Source organism: Hyla sarda, chromosome 2 (assembly GCF_029499605.1).
Source record: "Hyla sarda isolate aHylSar1 chromosome 2, aHylSar1.hap1, whole genome shotgun sequence".
NCBI lineage: Eukaryota > Metazoa > Chordata > Amphibia > Anura > Hylidae > Hyla > Hyla sarda.
Window position 1 is genome coordinate 442,066,078 of NC_079190.1, and position 27,650 is coordinate 442,093,727.

General features: G+C 43.9%; 1 protein-coding gene across 6 annotated transcripts in view; it reads right to left on the reverse strand.

Annotated features, from left to right (window-relative positions):
* Positions 1-18,468: 18,468 nt before the first annotated feature.
* CMSS1 (cms1 ribosomal small subunit homolog) overlaps positions 18,469-27,650 on the reverse strand; it is a 359,690-nt gene continuing 350,508 nt past the window's right edge. For all 6 annotated transcript variants that reach the window (XM_056559287.1, XM_056559289.1, XM_056559291.1 and 3 more), the window contains 6 exons: positions 25,977-26,036; positions 25,499-25,601; positions 23,166-23,226; positions 21,367-21,454; positions 20,461-20,549; positions 18,469-18,672 (listed from right to left, as the gene is read on the reverse strand). In XM_056559287.1, coding sequence (XP_056415262.1) covers positions 18,589-18,672; positions 20,461-20,549; positions 21,367-21,454; positions 23,166-23,226; positions 25,499-25,601; positions 25,977-26,036 — 485 coding nt within the window. In that variant the 3' untranslated portion in view covers positions 18,469-18,588. The remainder of the gene's footprint in view (positions 18,673-20,460; positions 20,550-21,366; positions 21,455-23,165; positions 23,227-25,498; positions 25,602-25,976; positions 26,037-27,650) is intronic.

The following is a 27,650-nucleotide window of genomic DNA, read 5'->3' on the forward strand; positions in this document are numbered from 1 at the left end:
GCTGACAGTTTTCCTTTAACCCCTTAAGGACTCAGGGTTTTTCCGTTTTTGCACTTTCGTTTTTTCCTCCTTACCTTTTAAAAATCATAACCCTTTCAATTTTCCACCTAAAAATCCATATTATGGCTTATTTTTTGCGTCGCCAATTCTACTTTGCAGTGATATTAGTCATTTTACCCAAAAATGCACGGCGAAACGGAAAAAAAAATCATTGTGCGACAAAATCGGAAAAAAAAACGCCATTTTGTAAATTTTGGGGGCTTCCGTTTCTACGCAGTGCATATTTCGGTAAAAATTACACCTTATCATTATTCTGTAGGTCCATACGGTTAAAATGATACCCTACTTATATAGGTTTGATTTTGTCGCACTTCTGTAAAAAATCATAACTACATGCAGGAAAATTTATACGTTTAAAAATGTCATCTTCTGACCCCTATAACTTTTTTATTTTTCCACGTACGGGGCGGTATGAGGACTCATTTTTTGCGCCGTGATCTTAAGTTTTTATCGGTATGATTTTTGTTTTGATCGGACTTTTTGATCACTTTTTATTCATTTTTTAATGTTATAAAAAATGACCAAAATACGCTTTTTTGGACTTTGGAATTTTTTTGCGTGTACGTCATTGACCGTACGGCTTAATTAATTATATATTTTTATAGTTCGGACATTTACGCACGCGGCGATACCACATATGTTTATTTATTTATTTTTTTACACTGTTTTATTTTTTTTTATGGGAAAAGGGGGGTGATTCAAACTTTTATTAGGGAAGGGGTTAAATGACCTTTATTAACACTTTTTTTTAACTTTTTTTTTGCAGTGTTATAGGTCCCATAGGAACCTATAACACTGCACACACTGATCTCTCATCCTGATCACAGGCGTGTATTAACACGCCTGTGATCAGCATTATCGGCGCTTGACTGCTCCTGCCTGGATCTCAATCTCGATTTCACCGCGGCGGTCCCGAACAACCCGACTGAGCAGCCGGGATACTTTCAGTTTCACTTTAGAAGCGGCGGTCAGCTTTGACCGCCGCTTCTAAAGGGTTAATACCGCACATCGCCGCGATCGGCGATGTGTGGTATTAGCCGCGGGTCCCGGCCGTTGATTAGCGCCGGGACCGACGCGATATAATGCGGGATCGTGGCGCGATCCCGCTTCATATCGCGGGAGCTGGCGCAGGACGTAAATATACGTCCTGCGTCGTTAAGGGGTTAAAACTCCAGGCAAACTCCAAAGTCATTATTTTGAATAGGGAGTATCTTGAGACCAACAGGGAAATAGGTATAAAATCTCCACCATTAACCAGTAAAGTTAGCTTTAAAGGGGTACTCCGCCCCTGGCATCTTATCCCCTATCCAAAGGATAGGGGATAAGATGTTAGATCACCACGGTCCCGCTGCTGGGGACCACAGGGATTGCCGCTGCGGCACCCCGCCATCATTACTGCCAGAGCGAGTTCACTCTGTGCATAATGACGGGCGATACAGGGACCGGAGCAGCGTGACGTCATGGCTCCGCCCCTCATGACATCACGGCCCGTCTCCTTAATGCAAGTCTATGTCAGGGGGCGTGACGACTGCCACGCCCCCTCCCATAGACTTGTATTGACGGGGGCGGGCCGTGATGTCACAAGGGGCGGAGCCGTGACGTAACGATGCTCCGGCCCCTGTATTGCCCTTCATCACGTGCAGAGCGATCTCGCTCTGTGCAGTAATGATAGCGGGGTGCTGCAGCAGCGATCCCCGGGGTCCCCAGCAGTGGGACCCCGGCGATCTGACATCTTATCCCCTATCCTTTGGATAGGGGATAAGATGTCTAGGGGCGGAGTACCCCTTTAAAGGAGTACTCCAGTGGAAAACTTTTTTTTTTTTTTCATCAACTGGTGCCAGAAAGTTAAACAGATTTGTAAATTACTTCTATTAAAAAAATCTTAATCCTTCCAGTACTTATTAGCTGCTGAATACTACAGAGGAAATTATTTTCTTTTTGGAACACAGAGCTCTCTGCTGACATCATGACCACAGTGCTCTCTGCTGACATCAGCATATGTTTTCTATGGGGATTTTCTCCTACTCTGGACAGTTCTTTTTTTTCCTCAAAAAAAGTTTTCCCCCGGAGTACCCCTTTAAGCCTTTCACTACCCCTGACCAAAAAGGTAGCAGACAAAAAGCCCTCCAGTGCTCTCAACCACTAGGTAGGCAGATGTTAACCCCTATACTATGCTACAGATTACTGTATATGACTAATCTTTTGGCTAAGACCAAGTGTAGTATCTGTTCTTATCAGTTTCATGCCGGTGGTCTCCACAACACCGATGTGGAGCTGGTGGGGATGGGTGCTGCATGGAGGGGGCAGGTGTACCAGGGCGTTCCGGGGCTGTTTCTGAGGAATCAGCTAGACGGCTGCCCCAATAAGACCTGTATCCCTCTGGGTCTCGCCATGAGGCTGAGAAGGTCTAGAGCCAAGGTACTTTAGTGCCTCGGGGAGTGGTGACCCCGAGGTGCCGAAACTCACTGGGAGTATTGGCTCACTGAGTGGAAGCACGGGCACCATGATCTCTTCACCTTTTGGCACTCCCCTCTTTATTCCCGGCCTTCTGGCTAGGATCAGAGAATTTTTTTATAGATCCGGCCGGATGTCGGGGCAGTATATCTGCACACATTCACTTATTTATCTCTTTTTGTCTCACTGTGTCACTTTTTGCGTGTTGTGTGTTCACAGGATTTGTCAGGATGCGGTAGCCCTTCTGGGTGTCCCTCTTTGCGGTCTAGGGGAGGTGTGTGTGGCCATCAGGTTCTTCACCTTCCTGCAAAAACCCCGGGTACTCCTGCATGGGCAGGGTACCTAACGTTTATGGCTCTGCAGGCAGATACCTTGGCTAACGCCAAGGGGGATGCCGGGAGCATTTGTGGTCCCTTAGTAGCTTCGGCGAAAAGGACATCGAACCTGGAACCTCGCAGGTACCTTTTGGTCCGGAGGTGAAGGGTAAGGTTTGTTGGGGGACCTCTCTCCTGTCGGAGACGGGGCTTGCGATAGACTGCATCCTTTGTGCACGTTTTTTTAGTGTAACGCGTTTGCACTTTTTCTTGCACTTTGGGAGATTCGAGAGCACGTTCCTCGGCTCTTAGAAAATTTAAAATGACTAATCTGTACTTTAAGTACTAGTTTCCATGTTTTCAACAACATTTTTCAGCTATATAAAATTATAATTCATTGTTGGATCATTGTAGTAATATTTGTGTATCTTCATTTCATTCATTCATTTCCAACTTTAATCACTGAATCTGTTGCCTTTTTGGGGTTATTTTGTCTCCACAGCAAAACTGCACCTTTTTGTGTAAACCACAACAATGATTCATGTACATATACCATTGTAGGCTACAGACACCTTTCAAAAACATTTTTCTTATATTTGCTTTGTTAGTACGGTTTAAAAATAATAATTTCTCCATAGATCGTCATGAAAAATGATGCTGACTTTTGCGTGTACAACCGCCCCAATGTGCTATATATGGACTCTATTTGCTCTCTTGTATATTGCGCCAGAATGTGGCATACTTTCGGTGCACCTAAAGCCATGCACCTTTTCAGATCCGGTAGAAAATACATAATTAGGGTGCGTTCCCAAAGGGCGTATACGCAGCGTATTTGACGCTGCGCAAAATTTATGGCAGCAGCGGGAAATACGCTGCGTATCCCTTGCTCACTATACACACAGGGCTTTCCGGCGGCAGCCCTATGCGTGTAGTGAGTTTTGGAGGCGGGGCCGCGCGTCACAGTCACGCCGGCACACGGCCCCGCCTCCAAAACTCACTACACACATAGGGCTACCGCCGGAAAGCCCTGTGTGTATAGTGAGCAAGGGATACGCAGCATATTTCCCGCTGCTGCCATAAAATTTGCGCAGCGTCAAATACGCTGCGTATACGCCCTGTGGGAACGCACCCTAAATGTAACACATTTGAAACAGCAAATCTTAGCCGATGTGTACTGATCCTTACATATATTTTGTTTCAATGCAAATGGTGAAAATTCCATTGACTAACACTGAACTGTTCTTGTAATTCACTAATCAGGTCCCATTCGCATGTGGTGGATTTTCTAGAGTCTGTCTATAGGTAAATGCATATTGCCAGCTATAATACATCTACTAAAAGTAACAACATACTTAGTGGTTGAGCAGTATGGTAAAGTGACATAAAAATGATGTATGTAGCATCACATTCATCTGTAGATAGATGACTTGTGTGATTCATCGACATTGAGGTCAACAATCCCTGGGTGGTCTTCCCCCTGTCTCTATGAACCTCACATCGATAACACATACAGCAAAGCGCGGCGTGTCACCCTGGGCACACTCAGTCATGTTTTACAGCCTCCCATTTCTTGCTGATCAGCTCTCCTTCCCTCCATTTTCACAAGTTCTGTGGTGATGAAGGGAAATTCTTTTGGCTTTTTCCTGTCATAGCTGGGCACCGTCTCACAGCACAGAGATTCTTTTCTGACAGCTTCTTCACCAAATCATTAAGCCAATATCTGCGGTTTCTCGGCTTCCCCACCATCACTCTCTCTCACGGTGTTTAATTCAGAAGAGAACCAAACCTTGCTTTATTTTTACAGATTTGCAATGTTCCACAATTGAAGACCAGGGAATTCTCCGGGTTTTAGAGCAAACCACCAAAATCTTAACACGAAAAGTATGTGGAGTCCTAAATTACTATACAGCAGATCTCCCAGCATCTGTCATCATCTAGACCGGGGTAGTGTCAGATTATCCGGTTGTGCCAGACTATTGGAGGTCTTGATCTCCATCCTATCATTTGGAAAGTGGTGTTTATATTACCTGTCAATGATATATGTTATACAATATGGGGGTATTTATCAATTTTGCCTGTTGACCATTTCTTTTTACCCTTTTTTTTTCACTTTGGTTTTCGTGGACATGCACCAAATTTATCATTTGGTGCAAGTTGTTAGTAATTTTGGCTCAAATGTTGAAATCAGCTGTTCACAGCGCCTTTTACACAGAACTTACCGCCACAGAGGACGGCGTATTTTACCCTGTAGAGCAGCCATTTCGGAGTCCCTCCTGCAGTATATCAGCAAGTGACATGAGTTATTTTCTTTTGTGGGGTTTATAGCCACCATGGGAAATGGATTTTATTTTCAACTTGAGTAGTTTTTTTTTTTGTTACTTTAGTGCAGTGGTCTTCAACCTGCGAACCTCCAGATGTTGCAAAACTACAATTCACAGCATGCCCGGACAGCCGTTGGCTGTCCGGGCATGCTGGGAGTTGTAGTTTTGCAACATCTGGAGGTCCGCAGGTTGGAGACCACTGCTTTAGCGCTTACCTTTCCTGAACCTGTGCGGCCATGTCCAATGCTGGCTCAGCGGAGGGTAAAGGTTCCTCAGAGACAACTATGTCGCAGGATAGTATTGAGCAGCCCTGGAGGCGTCGCTGCTTTCACAAAAAAAATGTTTTTAAATGTATTTTTACACCTTTACATTTTCTGACATTGCTAAGTGTGTTTTCCATGTGCAAAATTTCTTGGCGTTGATTTGCGCCAAAAAAACGGGATTTGTGCCCAAAAAAAACCCTAAAGGCAAAAAATTGCGCCAAAGATCGATTGGCGCAAATGATGAATTACTGACTAAAGTTAAAATCACACACAGGACCATGTCATTTTGAGAAAGTTGTAAAAATGACAGTGGAGAAGATGCGCAAAAAGACACTGAGCCAAAGTATTGCGCCAAAGTTACATGAAAAAAAAACCACATAAATACCCCCCTATGACTTTAAGTGCTTGCCACAACTAGAATTTAGGCTGGGAGTACACGCCAATTTTCACCAAAGCTCACCATTTTTGTCCTGTGTTTGATGGATTTTATGCAACTGTCGGGTCCTGGTCAAAGCAACTTGTAGGTCCCAGTATGACCCTATTTGTTTTGTTTCGCTGCAATGGAACATGGGAGGGCTAACCTCCATACCCCAGGAGCCAATGAACATGTAACAATTAAACTCAATATTAATACTAAGGAATAAAGACACAAACACGCCATTTGGATAAATCAGGCCGCGGTCCTCATTTATTAAGGAAACCAATAACATAACAGAATAATAAACGGTACTAATAAATATTAAAACCAGAATACCAACAATGTGATTCTTACCACCTGTCCGCCCAGCCTAGCTGGGTGACACCCTACTTAACAAAATTGGACCGCGACAATGGAAACATATAAAACAGGGGAGGGGGGGCGGGGGTTCTTCACTCTTGACACGCAGACTTCTGACTGGAATCGATCCCGGGTACCTATATTTGTAAATAAGAAGAGCTTCCCGCCGTTGTCCAGCGCCCAATCCAGGACCAGCTGCACATCTGGCCAGGAGCAAACATCTGCCTAGATACAGGGTAAGGAACCAATCACATCCAACCACCTATCGCTATTATAAACATATAAGCATATACATTTTATTTATTTTTTTATTTATTAACCCTCCCTATTCCCACTGCTCCAGGGGATGGAGGCGCCTCCCATGTGGCCCTACACTGAGGGCTCCGGGCCCCTGGCATGGGAGGGCTAACCTCCATACCCCAGGAGCCAATGAACATGTAACAATTAAACTCAATATTAATACTAAGGAATAAAGACACAAACACGCCATTTGGATAAATCAGGCCGCGGTCCTCATTTATTAAGGAAACCAATAACATAACAGAATAATAAACGGTACTAATAAATATTAAAACCAGAATACCAACAATGTGATTCTTACCACCTGTCCGCCCAGCCTAGCTGGGTGACACCCAAACAACATGGATAGCCTCCTATCCATGTTCCACCAAAGCCGCGGCCTTTTCAATCAGGGTCTGTAGACCTGCATTAAAAATGTCATTCCCCACATCAGACAGATGTGTGAAGTCATCACGATACAAACCAAGGATGAAACCTTCAAGATCCACATGTCTATAAGAAACCCCCCCTACCCGAACCATAAAACGAGCCATGCCTCTGTTTACCCTCTTTCGAATGCGCTCCAGGAAACTAAGTTCCTTGGACGCCCAACGTAAACGAGGAACCATTTCAGAAAAGCACAGCGTGCAAGAAGGCCAAACCAACTGGAGTTCCAAGAACAGCGCCTTCAATTCAGAAAACATCACTGCTGTGTTCACTTTACCTATATCATTATATAGGTAAAGTGAACACATGTATTACTATGATATCAGGGTAAGGCCAACTAGCCGAGCGCTGGAGAATAATGTCCCATATATGGCAGAGCTGTAAACCACTTACTCCGCACCAGAAGATGTTGAAACTTTCCTCCTGAAAACCCAAATTCAGAGTATACACCCGCGAAGCTGCTCTATTGGCCGCCCAACGGATAAAGGAATGGCCTAAAATCCAGACCACCTTTGCAGATGAACCTAAAATTAAATCAAAACCAAATTAGGGCGAACATAACTCTGATATCTGTCAGAAGACCATCTACCAATAGCTTTAATAGCCTGCGGATCTAAACCCCATAAAGAGGCTTCAGTAGCTGCCCCTATCCTAAATGAATGAGAACTAAAACGAAAATTGCCCAATCCCAAGGAACAAAAACATTTCTTTAAAACACCATTAAATTGACTCTTTGTCAATGGAGAACCATCCAAATGAACGAGAAAACTCTCAAAAACCAAGGGGCGCACAGTAAGAAAATTAGAAATGGTTCTCCATGGACAAAAGGCGATACCTTCAACCTTATTCAATTGTATGAAACAACCCTTACCAAGACTGTCAGTTTTTGAACGAGAAACATAAATAGGGACATGACACTCATACAACAAAACATCGGCACACAGTAACGGGGACAAGCTAACTCGGTTGGGAGCCACCAGTTCACTAATCCTAAAGGCCCCAAAGAATGCAATAACAAAAGCCGTAGAAAACAAATGAGCTTCATAATTTGAAAAACAAACCTGAAAACAAGCAGCACACAGCTGCTCCAACAAGCAGTAGTTAATAGGACGACGAACATCCTTCCTGTACTTAGCGTATTTCAGACCCTTCAAAACTTGCTTGACCTGGAAAAAAGACAACACAGGCCTAACCCCAAAACACTTCTGAAAAAAGGAAATACCTGACAACTGCTTATGTAAGTGACTATGAGACACATCCTTAGATAACAAGTTTGACACAAAAACCATAGCTAAATCCCCATCCGAAGACAAATGATCATGACCATGGTCGACACAAAACTGCAACCAACAATTCCAAGACCGATTATAGTCCGACCATGTCTTAGGAGCAATCGATTGACGAAGGTAATGATCGGCTAGTCCCAAACCAAGTCCCAAAGATGGTCCGGACAAGCTACCCCTTCTGGATCTGCATCCGGAACCAACTCCCGGAACCTGGAAAACTGAGAGCGAGACAAGGCATCAGCTATCACGTTGGACACACCCTTAACATATTTAGCCTTCAACCATATGTTCAATTTTAAACAGATCAAAACCAAGTGTCTAAGTACTTTAATAACTGGGTCAGAAGCAGAAGACAAACAGTTGACTGCGAAGACTACACCTTTGTTATCCGAATGAACTATAATCCTGTGATCCTTAAAATGTTGACCCCAAATAACCAGAGAAACTAGAACAGGAAATAACTCCAGCAACACTATGTTACTGACCAAACCCGCTCCAACCCAAGAATCGTGCCAAGGCTCCGCACACCAATGACCAGAGAAAAAGGCCCCAAAGCCCAATGAGCTGGCTGCATCAGTAAACACCCCAAGAGCTCCCATTTCAACAAACTCATGTTGCCAGACAGAAGTACCATTAAAAACTTGTAAAAATTCCGCCCACAACAATAAATCCTCTCTCAGACTCTTAGACAAGCGAATATGTGCTCTAGGTGATTTAAGACCCCTGGTAGCTAAAAACAGCCTTCTACAAAAAACCCTACCCATAGGTACCACTTTCGAAGCAAAAACCAATAAGCCAAGCAGGCTCTGTAGGGCCCTAAGCGTTGTCTTCTTCCTACACAACATAACGTTAATCAATTGTAACATTCTTTGAATTTTCTCAACTGGTAAGCAAAAAATCATGTCAACCGTGTCAATAACAATACCTAAAAACTCTAACCTAGTACACGGATAAACCGTTTTCTCTTCTGCCAGAGGTATACCAAAATACTGGGAAATGCGCACAAAACAAGAAAAAATATCTAAACACTCATTAGTGCCCTGCCTACCAAAAAACAAAAAATCGTCTAAGTAATGCAAAAGCCCCCCTCCTTGGAAGGAGGAGCTAACCACCCATTCCAAAAAAGTAGAAAAACTTTCAAAGTAAAAACAAGACAAGGAAAAACCCATAGGTAGCGCTTTATCAAAGTAAAAATAACCATTAAACTGAAAACCCAATGAATTAAACCCCTTAGGACACACCGGCAGTAGCCGAAAAGCTGACTTAATATCCGCCTTGGCGAGCAAAGTACCCCAAATTGGCGCAACAAAACTAAAGCAGAGTCAAAAGAAGCATATTCAACCAAACTAGCCCCAGGATCAACAGAGTCATTCAGGGAACCATGAATAGGATAAGAAAGATGATGAATTAGTCTAAAAGAATTGGGTTCCTTCTTAGGGACCAGGCCCAAAGGAGATAACCTAAAATTTTGAAAAGGCGGGGACAAAAATGGCCCCTCCACTCTACCTTCCTTAATTTCCTTGTCGATTTTCTCCTGAACCACCGAAGAATTTAAATTAACTGAACGTAAATTATCCACCCAGCAGCAGCCCTGGCCAGCGAACTCCGGCACTTCGAAACCCAAAGTAAAACCATTCAATAATAATTCAGCTTTCGCTCTGTCTGGGTAGCGATCTAGCCAAGGACGCATGTTTTGCACCCTCACTGGCGTCCAAGCTTTTCGAAATTGACTCTCTGACCGAGGGCTGCTGCTGAGCGGACAATGAATTCTTCTTGAAACATCTAGACAATGAATGGGTACCCCCGCAATGGGAGCACTCATGCTTGTATTTGCAATTGGACTGCCATTTGCATTGGGATTCGTTGTAAGCAAAACACACTCCCTTCCGAAAGGAAGGAGGCGTGCTGCCCGGCACCTGTCTACTTCTCTGTGGAATCATTAGATTAATCCATAAACCAACATCCTTTTGTCCCCATTTAACAGACGGGTGCACTGACAACTTCTGTCTAAACATTTCATCATAGATGTGCCAAGCCGAACCACCAAAATTACGATACGCTTCTAAAATAATATCCAGGTGCTGGAACAGCAAAGCACATCTATGCGGAAATTTCTCACCCATGACTGCTGAAAAAATGCAAAATGCTTGCAACCAATTATTAAAAGTTTTCATTGCTACCACCTTCCGTTTATCCTCCTCTTTCTCCACTTTATCCTTAACCGGCTCTTTGAAAGATGGGAGCAACGAGAACATATCAACAAATTCACCTTTCCAGATTTTTTCTTTCACAGACATGGCTAAATGATAACCTAAAGGTGATACTTCACAAGTGATAGCCTCTTTCAAACAGACTTCGGGGACAGACTGGGACATCACAGGAATGTTAGAGATAGCGGGCGTGACTGCTGTATTGTCCTGCTCAGAAACAGAAGGGTTAGTAATCGTAGAATTCACATTAGAGTTAGTAACCACAGGACTCTGATTAGTAGTAGTAACCACAGTGTTAACAACATCAACCACAGCTGAATCAGACACATGAGAGGTAACATTGGTCATCACAATAGCATCCCCCCCACTAGATGTGGGTGGATTAACCCATGCTGCAGCACAGGACTGCCCAGCATTAACCCTTCGTGCCCCGGTATTGCTAGCCGGAATGGCAGCCAACATATTAAAGAATGCCGCCACCCCAGACAGCAATTGACTACCTGGCAATACATTTAAAAACTCATTCCCCACCTGAGAATTGGGAACTGACTCACCCATGGCCGGCTCAGAGGAAACATCACCCACTGGGACTACCGGAGGTACAGGCCTGGGATGCGGAGGTGTTGGAAATGCCACTAACTCCCTGCTTGCCCCCAAAGGGGTGGTGGACCTCCGCAATGCTGAAGACCCTGAACTAGCATTCCGGGCCGGGGGGGTGGGAGCTGATGGAGCCGCCGGAGGACCTGTTGCAACCACCGGGTGCTGCTGGGACCCTAAATTATGGGGACCTGCAGCATACAAAGAGGACACTTGGGGTGAGCGACTAACAATCCTGTCAACAGCGGGACAAAACAAAGTAGTCACATTACCCCGTCCATCCAGCTGACGCCGTCTTCCGTGTTGTCCTCTCCCGGCTGCGCCACCTGCGCCAGCCCCCGTTGGGGCGAAGCGCCTTTTCTGCTGGTCCGCTTGCCTCTGCGACCGGCGCTCCCCCACTGGGCCGCCGGAACAGGCCTCTGGACACTTCCGGCCGCTGGCGCCGACACCGCGTCAAGCCCGGTCCCCTCGTCACCGACGTAATCCGCCGGCGCCACCGCGACTTCCGCTTCCGGCTCCACAGACTCCTCCACGGCTCCCTGGAATGCCGCACTGCTGCCATCTCCGCTGCTGCCGTCCCCGGTAAGCGATAGGCTCAAACATTTCTGGAGCCAATCTTCGCCACCAGCTGCCTCCGCTCTCCGCAGCAGTCGCTCATACAGCTCCTTTACAGCGACCGCTGCCGGAGCGGCAGCACCGGAACCGGAGGGAATGACCTCAGCCAAATCCATCTTCTTTCCACAGGCCGCGGACGGGTTCTTCACTCTTGACACGCAGACTTCTGACTGGAATCGATCCCGGGTACCTATATTTATAAATAAGAAGAGCTTCCCGCCGTTGTCCAGCGCCCAATCCAGGACCAGCTGCACATCTGGCCAGGAGCAAACATCTGCCTAGATACAGGGTAAGGAACCAATCACATCCAACCACCTATCGCTATTATAAACATATAAGCATATACATTTTTTTTATTTTTTTATTTATTAACCCTCCCTATTCCCACTGCTCCAGGGGATGGAGGCGCCTCCCATGTGGCCCTACACTGAGGGCTCCAGGCCCCTGGCATGACTTACACAGGATGACACAAACCCTGATGCAGCCATATCTGCCATGTAATCCCAGCCTTAGGGGTTGAAGCTAAGGTCCTGTTTATTAAAGCCCAAATTCTTAAATGGGCACTGTCACTTGAAAAAACGTTTGACTTGTCCTAGAGACATAACAAAGGTTTTGATTGGTGAAGGTCAGAGTGTTCAGACTCCAACCGATCAGCATAATGAGCCGAGAGAAGTCTGCGCTAATCGCCTTCACTCCCGACTGTGCCACATGACCGAGACAAATTTACAATACAAGTCTGTGGGTTTATCTCGGTCATGTGCACAGAGAGAAGGACTCAGCCGCACAATCTTCTCCCGGCTCATTGTAGCGATCAGTCGTGGTCTGAACACTTAAGAATTTGACTTATCAAAACTTGTGACAGGTCTTTAAAATATGTCAAAGGTTTTTTCAAGTGTACTACGGTTTTAGGTCCGGTCACAAAACCGGATACGGGTCAAAAATGAGCCAACCGGAGTCACCATTTGACTCCGGTCGGCTCATTAAAGTAAAAGGAGTTCAGCGCTGGTCTGGCTGGGGAACGGGAGCACCCGGTTTCCCCCTCTCCCAGCCGGATCCGGCACCCGTAACGTAAAAACGAGGTGTGAATGCAGCCTAATTCAGGGGTTTTACCAGTGAAATGTCCATTTTTATTGGTAAGTTCTTCCGGCCATTGACACGTTTCACAGAACTGGACTGTCTGTATTGTATGTTGAGTCTGGGTTCAAGTTACAATGGTCCAGAAAAGACCACTGTATGAAAATATTGTAACCTGAGACCATTAGAGGTTGAGGGATCACTGTATGTTGGTACTATTCAGTCATTATGCAGTGACAGTGAGTGGTCATGATGTGGCAGGATTATTTTTCATTTGTATAGTGATAATACCAGTCTGGATTTTGTTATTATTTATATACTGGTATATGGTAACTGTATGACTATAACAGTATTTACAAAACTCAAAATTGACCCCAAAGAGGGGGCTCAAGAGGCCAAAAATCACTATTCAAATCCTAACCCCAAGGCCATAGCTCGGGGTGCAAAAACACCTATATTAAGTACCCCCCTAAAATATAACTTTTATTGTGTATATAATTAACTCCTTAAGGACCCTGCCATTTTACACCTTAGGATATGGCCATTTTTTGCACATCTGACCACTGTCACTTTAAACATTAATAACTCTGGAATGCTTTTACTTATCATTCTGCTTCCGAGATTGTTTTTTTCGTGACATATTCTACTTTAACATAGTGGTAACATTTTGTCGATACTTGCATCCTTTCTTGGTGAAAAATCCCAAAATTTGATGAAAAATTTGAAAATTTTGCATTTTTCTAACTTTGAAGCTCTCTGCTTGTAAGGAAAATGGATATTCCAAATAATTTTGTTTTTTATTCACATATACAACATGTCTACTTTATGTTTGCATCACAAAATTGAGGTGTTTTTACTTTTGGAAGACACCAGAGGGCTTCAAAGTTCAGCAGCAATTTTCCAATTTTTCACAAAATTTCCAAACTCACAATTTTTCAGGGACCAGTTCAGGTTTGAAGTGGATTTGAAGGGTCTTCATCTTAGAAATACCCCACAAATGACCCCATGATAAAAACAGCACCCCCCCCCCCCCAAAGTATTCAAAATGACATTCAGTAAGTGTTTTAACCCTTTAGGTGTTTCACAGGAATAGCAGCAAAGTGAAGGAGAAAATTCACAATCTTCATTTTTTACACTTGCATGTTCTTGTAGACCCAATTTTTGAATTTTTACAAGGGGTAAAAGGAGAAAATGTATACTTCTATTTGTAGCCCAATTTCTCTCGAGTAAGCACATACCTCATATGTCTATGTAAAGTGTTCGGCGGGCGCAGTAGATGGCTCAGAATCAAAGGAGCGACAAGGGGATTTTGGAGAGTACGTTTTTCTGAAATGGTTTTTGGGGGGCATGTTGCATTTAGGAAGCCCCTATGGTGCCAGAACAGAAAAAAAAAACACATGGCATACCATTTTAGAAACTAGACCCCTTGAGGAACGTAACAAGGAATAAAGTGAGCCTTAATACCCCACAGGTGTTTCACGACTTTTGCATATGTAAAAAAATATATATATATTTTCACTAAAATGTGTGTTTCCCCCCAAAATTTCACATTTTTGCAAGGGTTAATAGCAGAAAATACCCCCCAAAATTTGTAACCCCATCTCTTCTGAGTATGAAGGTACCCCATAAGTTGACCTGAAGTGTACTACGGGCGAACTACAATGCTCAGAAGAGGAGTCATATTTGGCTTTTTGAGAGCAAATTTTGCTCGGCGGCATGTCGCATTTAGGAAGACCCTATGGTGCCAGGACAGCAAAAAATACCCACATGGCATACCATTTTGGAAACTAGAACCCTTGAGGAATGTAACAAGGAATAAAGTGAGCCTTAATACTCCACAGGGGTTTCACGACTTTTGCATACGTAAAAAAAAAAAAAAAAAAAAATTTCACTAAAATGTGTTTCCCCCCCCAAATTTCACATTTTTGCAAGGGTTAATAGCAGAAAATACCCCCCAAAATTTGTAACCCCATCTCTTCTGAGTATGGAGGTACCCCATAAGTTGACCTGAAGAGCACTATGGGCGAACTACAATGCTCAGAAGAGAAGGAGTCATATTTGGCTTTTTGAGAGCAAATTTTGCTCGGGGGCATGTCGCATTTAGGAAGACCCTATGGTGCCAGGACAGCAAAAAATACCCACATGGCATACCATTTTGGAAACTAAACCCCTTGAGGAATGTAACAAGGAATAAAGTGAGCCTTAATACTCCACAGGGGTTTCACGACTTTGCATACGTAAAAAAAAAAAAAAAAAAAAATCACAAAAATGTGTGTTTCCCCCCCCCCCCAAATTTCACATTTTTGCAAGGGTTAATAGCAGAAAATTCCCCCCAAAATTTGTAACCCCATCTCTTCTGAGTATGGAGGTACCCCATAAGTTGACCTGAGGTGCACTACGGGCGAACTACAATGCTCAGAAAAGAAGGAGTCATATTTGGCTTTTTGAGAGCAAATTTTGCTCGGGGGGGCATGTCGCATTTAGGAAGCCCCTATGGTGCCTGGACAGCAAAATAACCCCAACATGGCATACCATTTTGGAAACTAGACCCCTTGAGGAATGTAACAAGGGGTACAGTGAGCATTTACCCCCGCTGGTGTCTGTCAGATCTTTAGAACAGTGGGCTGTACAAAATTTTTTATTTGCACAGCCCACTGTTCCAAAGATCTGTCAGACACTAGTGGGGGGTAAATTCTTACTGCACCCCTCATTACATTCTGTGATGGGTGTAGTTTCCGAAATGGGGTCACATGTGGGGTTTTGTATTTTTTGCGTTTGTCAAAACCGCTGTAACAATCAGCCACCCCTGTGCAAATCACCTCAAATGTACATGCACACTCTCCCTTCTGGGCCTTGTTGTGTGCCCCCAGAGCACTTTGCGCCCACATATGGGGTATCTCCGTAGTCGGGAGAAATTGCATTACAAATTTTGGGGGGCTTTTTTCCCTTTTACCTCTTGTCAAAATGAAAAGTATAGAGCAACACCAGCATGTTAGTGTAAAAAATTTATTTTTTTACACTAACATGCTGGTGTAGACCCAAACTTCACCTTTTCATAAGGGGTTAAAGGAGAAAAAGCCCCCCAAAATTTGTTAGGCAATTTCTCCCGAGTACGGCGATACCCCATATGTGACCCTAAACTGTTGCCTTGAAATACGACAGGGCTCCAAAGTGAGAGCTCCATGCGCATTTGAGGCCTGAATTAGGGATTTGCATAGGGGTGGACATAGGGGTATTCTATGCCAGTGATTCCCAAACAGGGTGCCTACAGCTGTTGCAAAACTCCCAGCATGCTTGGACAGCCAACGGCTGTCCGGCAATACTGGGAGTTGTTGTTTTGCAACAGCTGGAGGCTCCATTTTGGAAACAGTGGCGTACCAGACGTTTTTCATTTTTATTGGGGAGGGAGGGAGGCTGTGTAGGGGTATGTGTATATGTAGTGTTTTTTACTTTTTATTTTATGTTAGTGTAGTGTAGTGTTTTTAGGGTACAGTCACATGGGCGGGGGGTTACAGCGAGTTTCCCGCTGCGAGCTTGAGCTGCCGCACAAAATTTGCTGCATTGCAAACTTGCAGCGTGATACTCACTGTAAGCCCCCTGCCCATGTGAATGTACCCTGTACATTCACAGGAGGGGGGGGGGACCTCCAGCTGTTGCAAAACTACAACTCCCAGCATGCACAGTCTATCAGTGCATGCTGGTAGTTTTAGTTTTGCAACAGCTGGAGGCACACGGGTTGGGAAACACTGAGTTAGGAAACAGACAATGCTTCCCAACCAGTGTGTCTCCAGTTGTTGGAAAACCACTACTCCCAAACATTCTCAGGCATGCTGGAAGTAGTAGTTCGGCAACATCTTTAGAGCCAGATGTTGCCGAACTACAACTCCCAGCATGCTTGGAGTTGTAGTTTTGCAACATCTGGAGGTCTACAGTTTGAAGACCACTAATACAGTGGTTCCCAATCTGTGCCCTTCCAGATGTTGCAAAACTACAACTCCCAGTATGCCAAAACTGTCCAGGCATGCTGGGAGTAGTAGTTCTGCAACATCTGAAGGGCCAGATGTTACAGAACTACAACTCCCAGCATGCCTGGACAGTAAGGGCATGCTGAGGATGTGTAGTTTTGCAACATCTGGAAGGGCACAGTGGTCTCCAAACTGTGGACCTCCAGATGTTGCAAAACTGCAAATCCCAGCATGCCCGGATGCCAAGGGCTGTCTGGGCATGCTGGGAGTTGTAGTATACAGGGTCCCATTACAGCAATGCATGTCGCTTTACGGTGACGTGCATTGCTGTAAAGGGCCCGACCGCGGCTGAAGAGGAACTCACCTGTCGTCGCCGCCGCCGTCTTCATCGCCGGAATCCGGGTCTTCAGGGACGAGGTAAGTACCGGGGCCGGACCCCCCGCCGCGTCCTACGGTCTTCCTCCAGTCCTCTACGGACTTCCAGGGGCCGGGCAGGGCGGGAGGAAGTAACCGCCCCCCCCCCCCCCCTGCGATTGGTCGGTTAGCTAACAGACGGATCGCAGGGGATAGGAGGAGGTGGCAGGCTTGCCACCTCGCTCCTATACTCCAGCATGGTCCTGGCTGTCTGTGACAACCGGAATCATGCAAAATTACCGGCCGGTTGGGTCAGAGACCCGATCAGCGCGGTATCGCCGCAGATCGCAGGGGCGATTTCCCTTGCGATTTGCGACGATCGCCGACATGGGGGGGACTACATGGCCCCCCTCGGCGTTTGCCCTGGATGCCTGCTGAAGCATTTCAGCAGGCATCCGCTTCCAATCCCTGCCCGGTGCGCGGCAGGGGCCGGAATTGTCCATGACGTACGCGTACGTCATGGGTCCTTAATTACCAGGTTGTCATGACGTAGGCGTACGTCAAGGGTCCTTAAGGGGTTAAAATAACCCAGTCAGGTGATGATTAAAAATAAGGTGTCAGGTGGGATAATAATTCAGTAATCAGAGCAACATTGCTCCAGTATCCAGGGCTCTGCAGAAGCCCAATATCCCAATACTGACACCAAATGAAAACACTAAATTGCTGCCTCTACATGTTTCGCCGTCTCCACGGCGTTCTCAAGAGGCAAAAATGTGGCAACATCTTTACAGTATCTAGAAGTATACAATATTATCATACAATTGTCTTATACCTATGTTGTTTTTGACATTTTGTTTCATTGGCCCGAGTGCACAACATTTCATTTATCCACATTAAAGGGGTACTCCGCTGGAAAAAAAAAAATTTTAATCAACTGGTGCCAAAGTTAAACAGATTTGTAAATTACTACTTTTTCAAAATCTTACACCTTCCAGTACTTTCCAGCTGCTCTTTGCTTCACAGGAAGTTCTTTTCTTTTTGGATTTCCTTTCTGTCTGACCACAGTGCTCTCTGCTGACACCTCTGTCCACATTAGGAATTGTTCAGATCAGGAGAGGTTTGCTATAGGGAATTGTTCCTGCTCTGGACAGTTCCTAAAATGGCCAGAGGTGTCAGCAGAGAGCATTGTGGTCACAGAGAAAGGAAATCCAAAAAGTAGAGTAAAGAGCAGCTGATAAATACTGGAAGGATTAAGATTTTTTTAATAGAAGTAATTTACAAATCTGTTCAACTTTTTGGCACCAATTGATTTAAAGAAAAATCTTTTCCAGCGGAGTACTCCTTCAAACTCCATCTGCCATTTCTTCGCCCAGGCCCCCTGCTTCTCCAGATCTCACTGTAAGGGCCATATAGTTCTCCTTAGCTTACAGAACTTAGTAGCACATTGAGTTCAGAAAGTTAAGACAAAAAGCCAGGTTTTATTAGTCATGTGTATAGAGAATAAACAAAAGTCACTGGTTTAAACAGAAATGTGCAGGATAAAAGGCTCAACGTTGCTTCTAATGCAAAAGTTAAAATAAACCAATCTTTAAAGATCCTTCTCGGCAGGCAGCTATGGGACCCGACACGAGGAGTTCAAGCATCTCCTTCTTCACCTGCAAGAGTAGAGCAAAGGGTATAGGTATCTAGGTATACAATCTGAATTTTACACATATAGAGCCAATGCCACAGTCAGCACTGATTGAACTAGTGTTTCCCAACCAGGGTGCCTCCAGCTGTTGCCAAACTACAACTCCCAGCATGCCCGGACAGCCTTTGGCTGTTCGGGCATGCTGGGAGTTGTAGTTTGGCAACAGCTGGAGGCACCCTGGTTGGGAAACACTGGATTAGATAATATTAGGGTGCAAGCAGAAAATCTATACCAATTTATGCAGATTGTGGTGCAAATATTGGTGCAGTTTTTTTTGAAGAATTGGTGTGTGGAGTAAGAAGATAAAAAATAATTTAAAAATCTGCAAAATCTGTATCTGTATCCCCTATCCTGTGGTCGGACCTTTATCTGTACCCCCTATCCTGCACGACGCTCCGGCTCTCCTCATCCGTATCTTCAGATCTCCCATAGAGATGAATAGAGGACCCCCACGGACTCCCCGCTTCATACACGAGCGGTCGGAACCCCTCTCGATCAGACACTTATCCTTTGGATAGGCGATACATTTTCTTACACTGCAGTGCCCCCTTAGGCCTATTCACACGTACAGTATTCTACGCAGATTTGATGCGCAGGTTTTCAAGCTGTGTTCAGTTTACATTGAAATCTGCAGCAGAAAATCCTGCGCATCAAATCTGTGCTGAATACTGTACGTGTGAATAGACCCTTAAAGGGGTACTCCGGTGAAAACATTTTTCCCTTTAAATCATCTGGTGGCAGAAAGTTAAACATATTTGTAAATTACTTCTATAAAAAAAATCTTAATCCTTCTTGTACTTATTAGCGGCTGAATACTACAGAGGAAATTATTTTCTTTTTGGAATGCTCTCTGATTACATCAGGACCACAGTTCTCTCTGCTGACGTTATTATAATAATAATAATAATGCTTTATTTATTGTTGTCCTTAGTGGGATTTGAACCCAAGTCCCCAGCACTGCAAGGCAGCAGTGCTAACCACTGAGCCACCACGCTGCCTTTAGCATACATCTGCTATGCATGGTTGCTTAAATGGACAGAGATGTCAGCAGAGAGCACTGTGGTCGTGATGTAATCAGTGTTCCCAAAAGAAAGGAATTTCCTCTGTAGCATTCAGCAGCTAATAAGTACTGGAAGGGTTAAGATTTTTTAATAGAAGTAATTTACAAATATGTTTAACTTTCTGCCACCAGTTGATTTAAAAGAAAAAAGGTTTTCACCGGAGTACCCCTTTAATGCAGATTTTGACTCCCAGATTGAAGTCACTGGAGTAAATCTATAAGAAATCCACATTGGCAATATAAAGTGACATAAATCTGCACCTTGGGACAATTTCTGTGCCTGTCCTGTGCAGCGGGGGCAAAAGATGGGACAAAATCTCATGCACTTTCCTGCTGTTCTTACACTCTGGTCATTTTTAACATACAAAATACATAAAACAGCAGCGTATCCGTATGGCGGTTGTATATTCTCTCTGTCTTTACATACTGATGGGCCAATGTCATAGGAAGCCAAATGACCTCCGTGTGAAGGGAATTTATATTGTGAGCCTCATTGGGGACAAAGAAAAACTATAAATCTGTCCAGGGAAAAACCTGAATGACTTTTTTTTATATCTTCTACTTTCTGGAAGAATATGTCCATCAGATAGAGGATTTAGATTGTACACCTCAAGCCGGCAGAGACAAGCATGTGTACAAGATGGAAACTGTACAACAGGTGGCGCTATACAACGAAAATACGGCAGTGCTTACCTCCGGTATATCCGCCATCCTCCGCAACTTCTGATCTCGCCAGTTCCAATCTAAAACCAGGTATTTCAAGGACTGCAAGGTGAGCCCATCTATCAGCAAAAATCAGACAAATGTTACAAGTATATACATAGGAAAAGGGGGTAAGTATTCTCCTTAGGGAGCACCACTTCTGGTGTATGGAGATTCAAAAAAGGCCATTATAAGGTGGTGTGATGAGTTGCTTTGTATATATATATATATATATATATATATATATATATATATATATATATATATATACACACACACACAATCCCTGAGAACAGGGCTCACCCTGATGAATTCACGTCTTTCTTCGATTGTTTTCACATTTGTTACATAAATCTCAATTAAAAAGTGATAGGTCAGATTCTTGTCTCTTAAAGGGGTACTCCGCGGCTCAGCGATTGCCGGCTCCGCTGGGGCCGGCTCCGAGAGCTTGTGACGTCATAACCCCGCCCCCCTCATGACGTCACACCCTGCCCCCTCAATGCAAGTCTATGGGAGGGGGCGTGTCACGCCCCCTCCCATAGACTTGCATTGAGGGGGCAGGGCGTGACGTCATAAGGGGGCATGGCCATGACGTCACAAGCTCTCGGAGCTGGCTCCAGCGTTCGGAACAGTTTGTTACAAACACCGAGCAGCGGAGTACCCCTTTAAGCAGAAGACGCCACCTGTGCTGCCCTATTGTATAAGCCCCTGGCCCCCGACTAACATAGAGTAATGATCACGCGGGCAGAGGTTTTCGGAAATCCTCTCTTCCTGTTTAGCTGGCAATGGCTGATAAGAGGGAACAATAGAACGTATTCAACTAGACGCCAAGTAAAGCTGTTGGAATCCATTTAGTAAATCACACGGAGCCATCATATTGTAGAAACCTATTCGCACCTTGTTCTATGAGAGATTTTATCCTCCCCGGAGTCCCCACTCCCAGGTGAACGACATGATCTTCCAGCCACTTTATCTGATCTTTAATCTGTGATAAGGTATAAAAATACAAAATGTTATTTCAGATGTTGTATAGTTAAATGACCATATCCTGTATCACTAGAATATAACTTCAGGATATTCTACAAGGATTTGTGTATTTTATTTGCTAAAAGGGGTGTACCAAATTAGAAAACATGGCCGATTTCTTCCATATAGATTAGGGCTGAGACTTTACCCCTGGGTAGTGAAGAAGCCATATTTTCTAATCTCATATGACCCTTTCCTTTCAATTTCCGTAATAAACCTTTAAGGGGTTATCCAGGATTAAAAAATCTGAGCTAATTTCTTACTAAAAACAGCACCCCTCTATCCCCAGGTTGTGTGTGGTATTGCAACTCAGTACCATTAAAGGGGTATTCCAGGCAAAAACTTTTTTTTTATATATCAACTGGTTCCGGAAAGTTAAACAGATTTGTAAATTACTTCTATTAAAAAATCTTAATTAATCCTTCCAATAGTTATTAGCTTCTGAAGTTTTCTGTCTAACTGCTCAATGATGATGTCACTTCTCGGGAGCTGTGCATGATGGGAGAATATCCCCATAGGAACTGCACAGCTCCCGGGACGTGAGTCATCAGAAAGCAGTTAGACAGAAAACAGCAACTCAACTTCAGAAGCTAATAACTATTGGAAGGATTAAGATTTTTTAATAGAAGTAATTTACAAATCTGTTTAACTTTCTGCAGCCAGTTGATATATATATAAAAAAAGCTTTGGCCTGGAATACCCCTTTCAAGTAAATAGAGCCAAGTTGCAATACCGCATACAACCTGAGGACAGAGAGGTGATGTTTTTGTAAGAAATTAGTTCTGGTTTTCTATTCCCGAACAACCCCTTTAAAAGGATACTCCGGTGGAACACAAATATTTTTAAATGAACTGGTGCCAGAAAGTTATACAGATTTATAAATTACTTCTATATAAACATCTTAACCCTTCCAGTACTTATCAGCTGCTGTATGCTCCAGAGGAAGTTGTATAGTTCTTTCCAGTCTGACCACAGTGCTCTCTGCTGACACCTCTGTCCGTGTCAGGAACTGTCCAGAGCAGGAGAGGTTTGCCTTGGGTATTTTCTCCTGCTCTGGACAGTTCCTGACACAGACAGAGGTGTCAGCAGAGAGCACTGTTGTCAGACTGGAAAGAACCCTACAACTTCCTCTGGAGCTTACAGCAGCTGATAAGTACTGGAAGGGTTAAGATGTTTATATAGAAGTCATTTACAAATCTGTATAACTTTCTGGCACCAGTTGAATTAAAAACATTTTTTCCCACCAAAGTACCCCTTTGAAGAGGAACTCTAAGGTTAGATTCCCACTGCGGATATTCTCACAGGAAAATTAATGTGGACATTGCGATCCTTAGAGATGGCAATGTATTCTGCATGGATTCTGCTTAATAAATAATTGAGATCATTTGTTCAGACACACCGCCAATTTTAGGTGTGGAGACTCTGACACTTGAAATTCCATAGTGTGGACTGTGCCTTTAAATCCAATAGACAGCAATGGAACTTTGCTACACCGGAAATTCCAAGCAGAATTACACTTAAACATTCTGTGGTGTGAACCTAGCCTTACAGAGTGACATCTATTCCTCTTTACTCCCCATGTGCAGTTTATACAGTGATAACATTTCTTTATGTTGTGTTGCAATCAGAATACTACATAATAAAAAAGAATCACAGCAGGATAGAGATACCTTAATGTGTTTTGCAAATAATTTCATGATCTTGGTGTCGCCTCTGAACGCATTTATTAATCTGCAAGAATAAGGATAAGAATTAATAATACGATCTACTATATATTAGTATATTACCTTTTTCATTCATGACCTATGCTCAGGATATCTGATCAATAACTGATCAGCGCTAAAGCCTGCGACACCCGTATAATCACACAGCGCAATACATTTTGTAGTGGTCATGCTGGGTTACTGCAGCTCAGCTCCTATTCATTTCAAGCATGGCCTCTACACAATGTATAGCTGTCTGCCTCTGGCTCCGATTACTATGTATATGGGTGACACAGCAATGGCAACAGCTGATCAATGGGGGTGCCTGATGTTAGACCCGCATTGATCAGATATTAATGGCCTATCCTAAGAAAACGCCATTAATTAAAGTTCTACAAAACCCCTTTTAGGGACCATGTTTGTTTGTCAAGCATTGTACAATTCAGAGTTGTCGAAGCAAAAGGGATGCTTAAACGTAACACTTTTAGGATAGGTAGGCACTCGTGTTTGGTCTTCTCCATTGAAATCTATCAGTTCTGAAGACTGCCATGCCAGCAACTTCAGAAGAGAGAGTCACACATGTACAGACACCTTTCCACCTATATTAGAGTGGGACATATCCCCAAGTCAATGGCTAATGTGCCCTTCATATAACTTGGTCCTGGCTCTGTAGGTCTTTAAAGGGGTACTCTGCCCATTGACATTTTATCCCCATCTTATCCCCTACCAGCCATTGGGACCCCCCGCGATCCCTGCTGCGGCACTGCAGTCATCAGGTGCACAGTGCCTGATGACTAGCGCTGTGGCAGTGATATCATGGCCATGAAATTCGCTCTGTGCACCTGATGATTGCGGTGCCGCAGCAGAGATCGCGGGGGGGTCTCAGCGGCGGCCACCACGCCCCCTGCCATAGATTTGCATTAAGGGGGTGTGGTCATGACGTCACGAGCCTCCGATGCAGCAGCCGGTGTTCTAAACGAATGTCGGGTGCTGCACGGAGACCGCGGGGGTCCCAGCACCGCACACCACGCCCCCTTCCATAGATTTGCATCAAGGAGGTGTGGTAATTACATCACGAGACTCCAATGCAGCAGCCGGCATTCTAAATGAATTGGGTGCTGCAGGGAGATCGTGGGGGTCCCCAGCGGCAGGCCCCCCGTGATCAGACATCTTATCCCCTATCCTTTGGATAGGGAAAAAGATGTCTCGGGGCAGAGTACCCCTTTAAGGATAGCAGGGAAGAGAAAATGTATTCTACAATAAATGACCAGTCCAAAATGCTTCTTAATAAAGGTATCAGTAGTGAGAAGCCTCAGAAGCCTCCCCAGGACTCCAGCACTTATACATAGGCTGATCTATGGTCAGTACATAGTCACCTCTACTGAGGCTAGAAATACTGTGTAACACTATATATATATATATATATATATATATATATATATATATATATATATATATGAAATACAAAGTAAAGCGTCGTTGCAAACAGTCATGATAACGAGTCTCCTACTTCTTTGTGTATACAGCAGTGTTTTCCATACAGGGTGTCTCCAGTTGCTGCAAAACTACAACTCCAAGCACAGGACAGGCACAGAAATTGTCCTTAGGTGCAGATTGATGTCACTTTATATTGCCAATGTGGATTTCTTATAGATTTACTCCAGTGACTCCAATCTGGGAGTCAAAATCAGCATTTTCTGTTCGCGGGGGTTCAGACCGCTCGTGTACAAAGCGGGGGTCTGTGCGGCTCCTCTATTCATGAGTATCTGTTACCTCCTGCTCTCCCATAGAGATGAATAGAGGGCACGTGCCAACCGCAGGGTCCAATCGCAGGATAGGGGGTAGAGATACAAATTTTACAGATTTTTTTAAAATTATTTTTTATCTTCTCAGTCCACACCAAATCTGCAAAGAAAACTGCACCAATATTTACACCATAATCTGCATAAAGTCCTATAGATTTTCTGCTTGCACCCTAATATTATCTAATCCAGTGTTTCCCAACCAGGGTGCCTCCAGCTGTTGCCAAACTACAACTCCCAGAATGCTGGGAGTTGTAGTCTTGCAACAGTTGGAGACACACTCTTTGGAAAACATTGCTGTATACAGCTTCTATACAGACCTGTATATCTTAATAGTTACAGTCTTCAAGGTTATTTGCAATTCTTTTTTAGATACAATGCAGCAATAAAAATGTAATCATTTCCCTTGTTTATTGTGAATTTGGTTTAATACTAGGGTTGTATCCCAGATATGAAAGTAAATGATACAGAAGTCATTGTTCCCCGTCCCACACTCACTTAATAAGCTCCAGGGTGCGGTGGGCAGAGCTGCACACAACCAGCAGGACGATAGATTTCTTCTCTTTGTGGTTCTTTGATAGTTTTGACCATTTGGGGCAGACTGCAAAAATAACAAATAAAAAACAAAAAAACTGTGTTATATTATAAATTCACTTTTGCAAGAATCTGCTGTATACTATAAGCGGAAGAGAAGCAGGTTACCGTGAGTACGTTGTCAAAAATGGATTTAAAAAGATAAATAAAAACAAAGAACGACTTGTATAGGAAAGGAATTACTGCTTTGTCAAGCCATCCAGTGATCAAACATGGCTGCAGCACTGCTAATCACCACCAGATGGCAGTAGTTCACCAAAACCATCCAAACTGTGTTATATTATAATGTGAAATAATATAGCATATCTATAGCATTTGTAGTCAGCATAAGGCCCAAGTAACTGCTGAGCTGTCCCCTCCCTAAGTAACATAACACACTTACCTTCCTTCAGGTATGATGATAAGGTGTGGCTGAGGTCATTTTCTTTTGCAAAACAATTATCTATGAATAATAGAAATGGTATTTTAATCAATTAAAACACCTATATCACATGAAACTGGTAACAAAAGATTATAAACATCTAATATACAATATGAATGCGTTCATAACACGTTCTCTGACCACCACTAGGGGTCCCCACACCTACTGGGACACTAACCAGTCTTGCAGCAGCATCAGGCTTGTCCATGAGTCATGGACAAGAGATGACTCATGGACAAGGCTGCATGATCAGACACACCAATCACCTCCCACCACCACAAGGAAGGGACACGCCCCTTCCCCTGAGAGGATTTCTAACACTGTGAGCTAATGAAAAAGAGGAATTTTTATATAGTAAATATAGGTGATAAAGGCATAAAAATTAGATGTATGTGGTCAGGATTAGGTACTGAGTAGTGTAATTTTTTTGTGGAATCTGACAGGTACGCTTTAAAGGAGAACACCAGCCAAAGAAATTATCTTTATATTGCTGCACGTGTTAAATGGGCACTGCCACTGCTATTGATTTCAAAGGGTAGCAGGGTTCGGGGTAGCGCTGCGGCAACTATTGATTTCAATGGGGGGGGGGGGGGGAGAGCGGGGTTCGGGGTAGGGCGCTAACAAAGTTATTGTTTTCAACACAGGGTGCCTCTAGTTGTTTCACCACTACAACTCACAGCATGCCCTAAAAGCCAGTAGATGTCAGGGCAAGCTGAGAGTTGTAGTGGTGAAACAGCTGGAGGAACCCTGTATAGTGAACTAAGGGCGGAAGTGTCGGCCCCCGCAGGCATCAGTGATGTTGTGCCTGCTGGGGAAGTCTGCCTGGTAGTGAGCACACTATCAGGCAGACAAAAAGCCATTTTTAATATAGTAAAAAAAAAGTAAAGGCAGGGAGGGGGTTAGGGATAGATGGGCAATAGGCAGGGACAGAAAATAAAATGGATGGTGGGAGCTACCCTTTAAAGTTATATAACTTTGTACTTTATAAGTGTAATCTTTGCTGAGTGGATACCCTGTTTCTCCCATGCATAAAGTGCAGTAGTTCTTAGCACACATGATGACTGCCGGGCAACAGTCAGTGTGTTATTATCCCTGATTGGCTGATGCATAAACACCTCCATCTTTATTCCCTGCTTCTATAACCATGTGACCATTTCAGCTCTCTTAAGGCAGCTGCTCCTAGGAAACAAGTACAGGGGCTGGTGGTCTGTGTAGTCTTTTACAGCATTCAGCTGGTTTTAGAAAAGGCTATTTATTGGAGATAGATATAATTTATGTTCTTATTTTTACCACTTGTGACTGGAAATATCACATAAATTAAAGATCTAGTTTTCCTAAAGTGTCTTTGTCAATTTAAAAAAGTTTTGACATATTACAGAGGCACATCAAAAGTTTTAACTCCATCATGCTTCATGAAAAACTTAACGCCATTAGGGAGGATTCAGCCGAACATTTTGGACACGTTGGATGTCCTCCCTACACTGCTCTGAAGACTTCTTTGAATAGGGTCTTTGAGTTTTATACCTTATTTCAATGTATGTAAAGTATTCTGATGTTTGTATACTGTTTTGTTTAGGGTATTGTTTTGCTCTCATCCTATTTTGTATGCAGCTCAAGCTTACAATTAAACTTGTT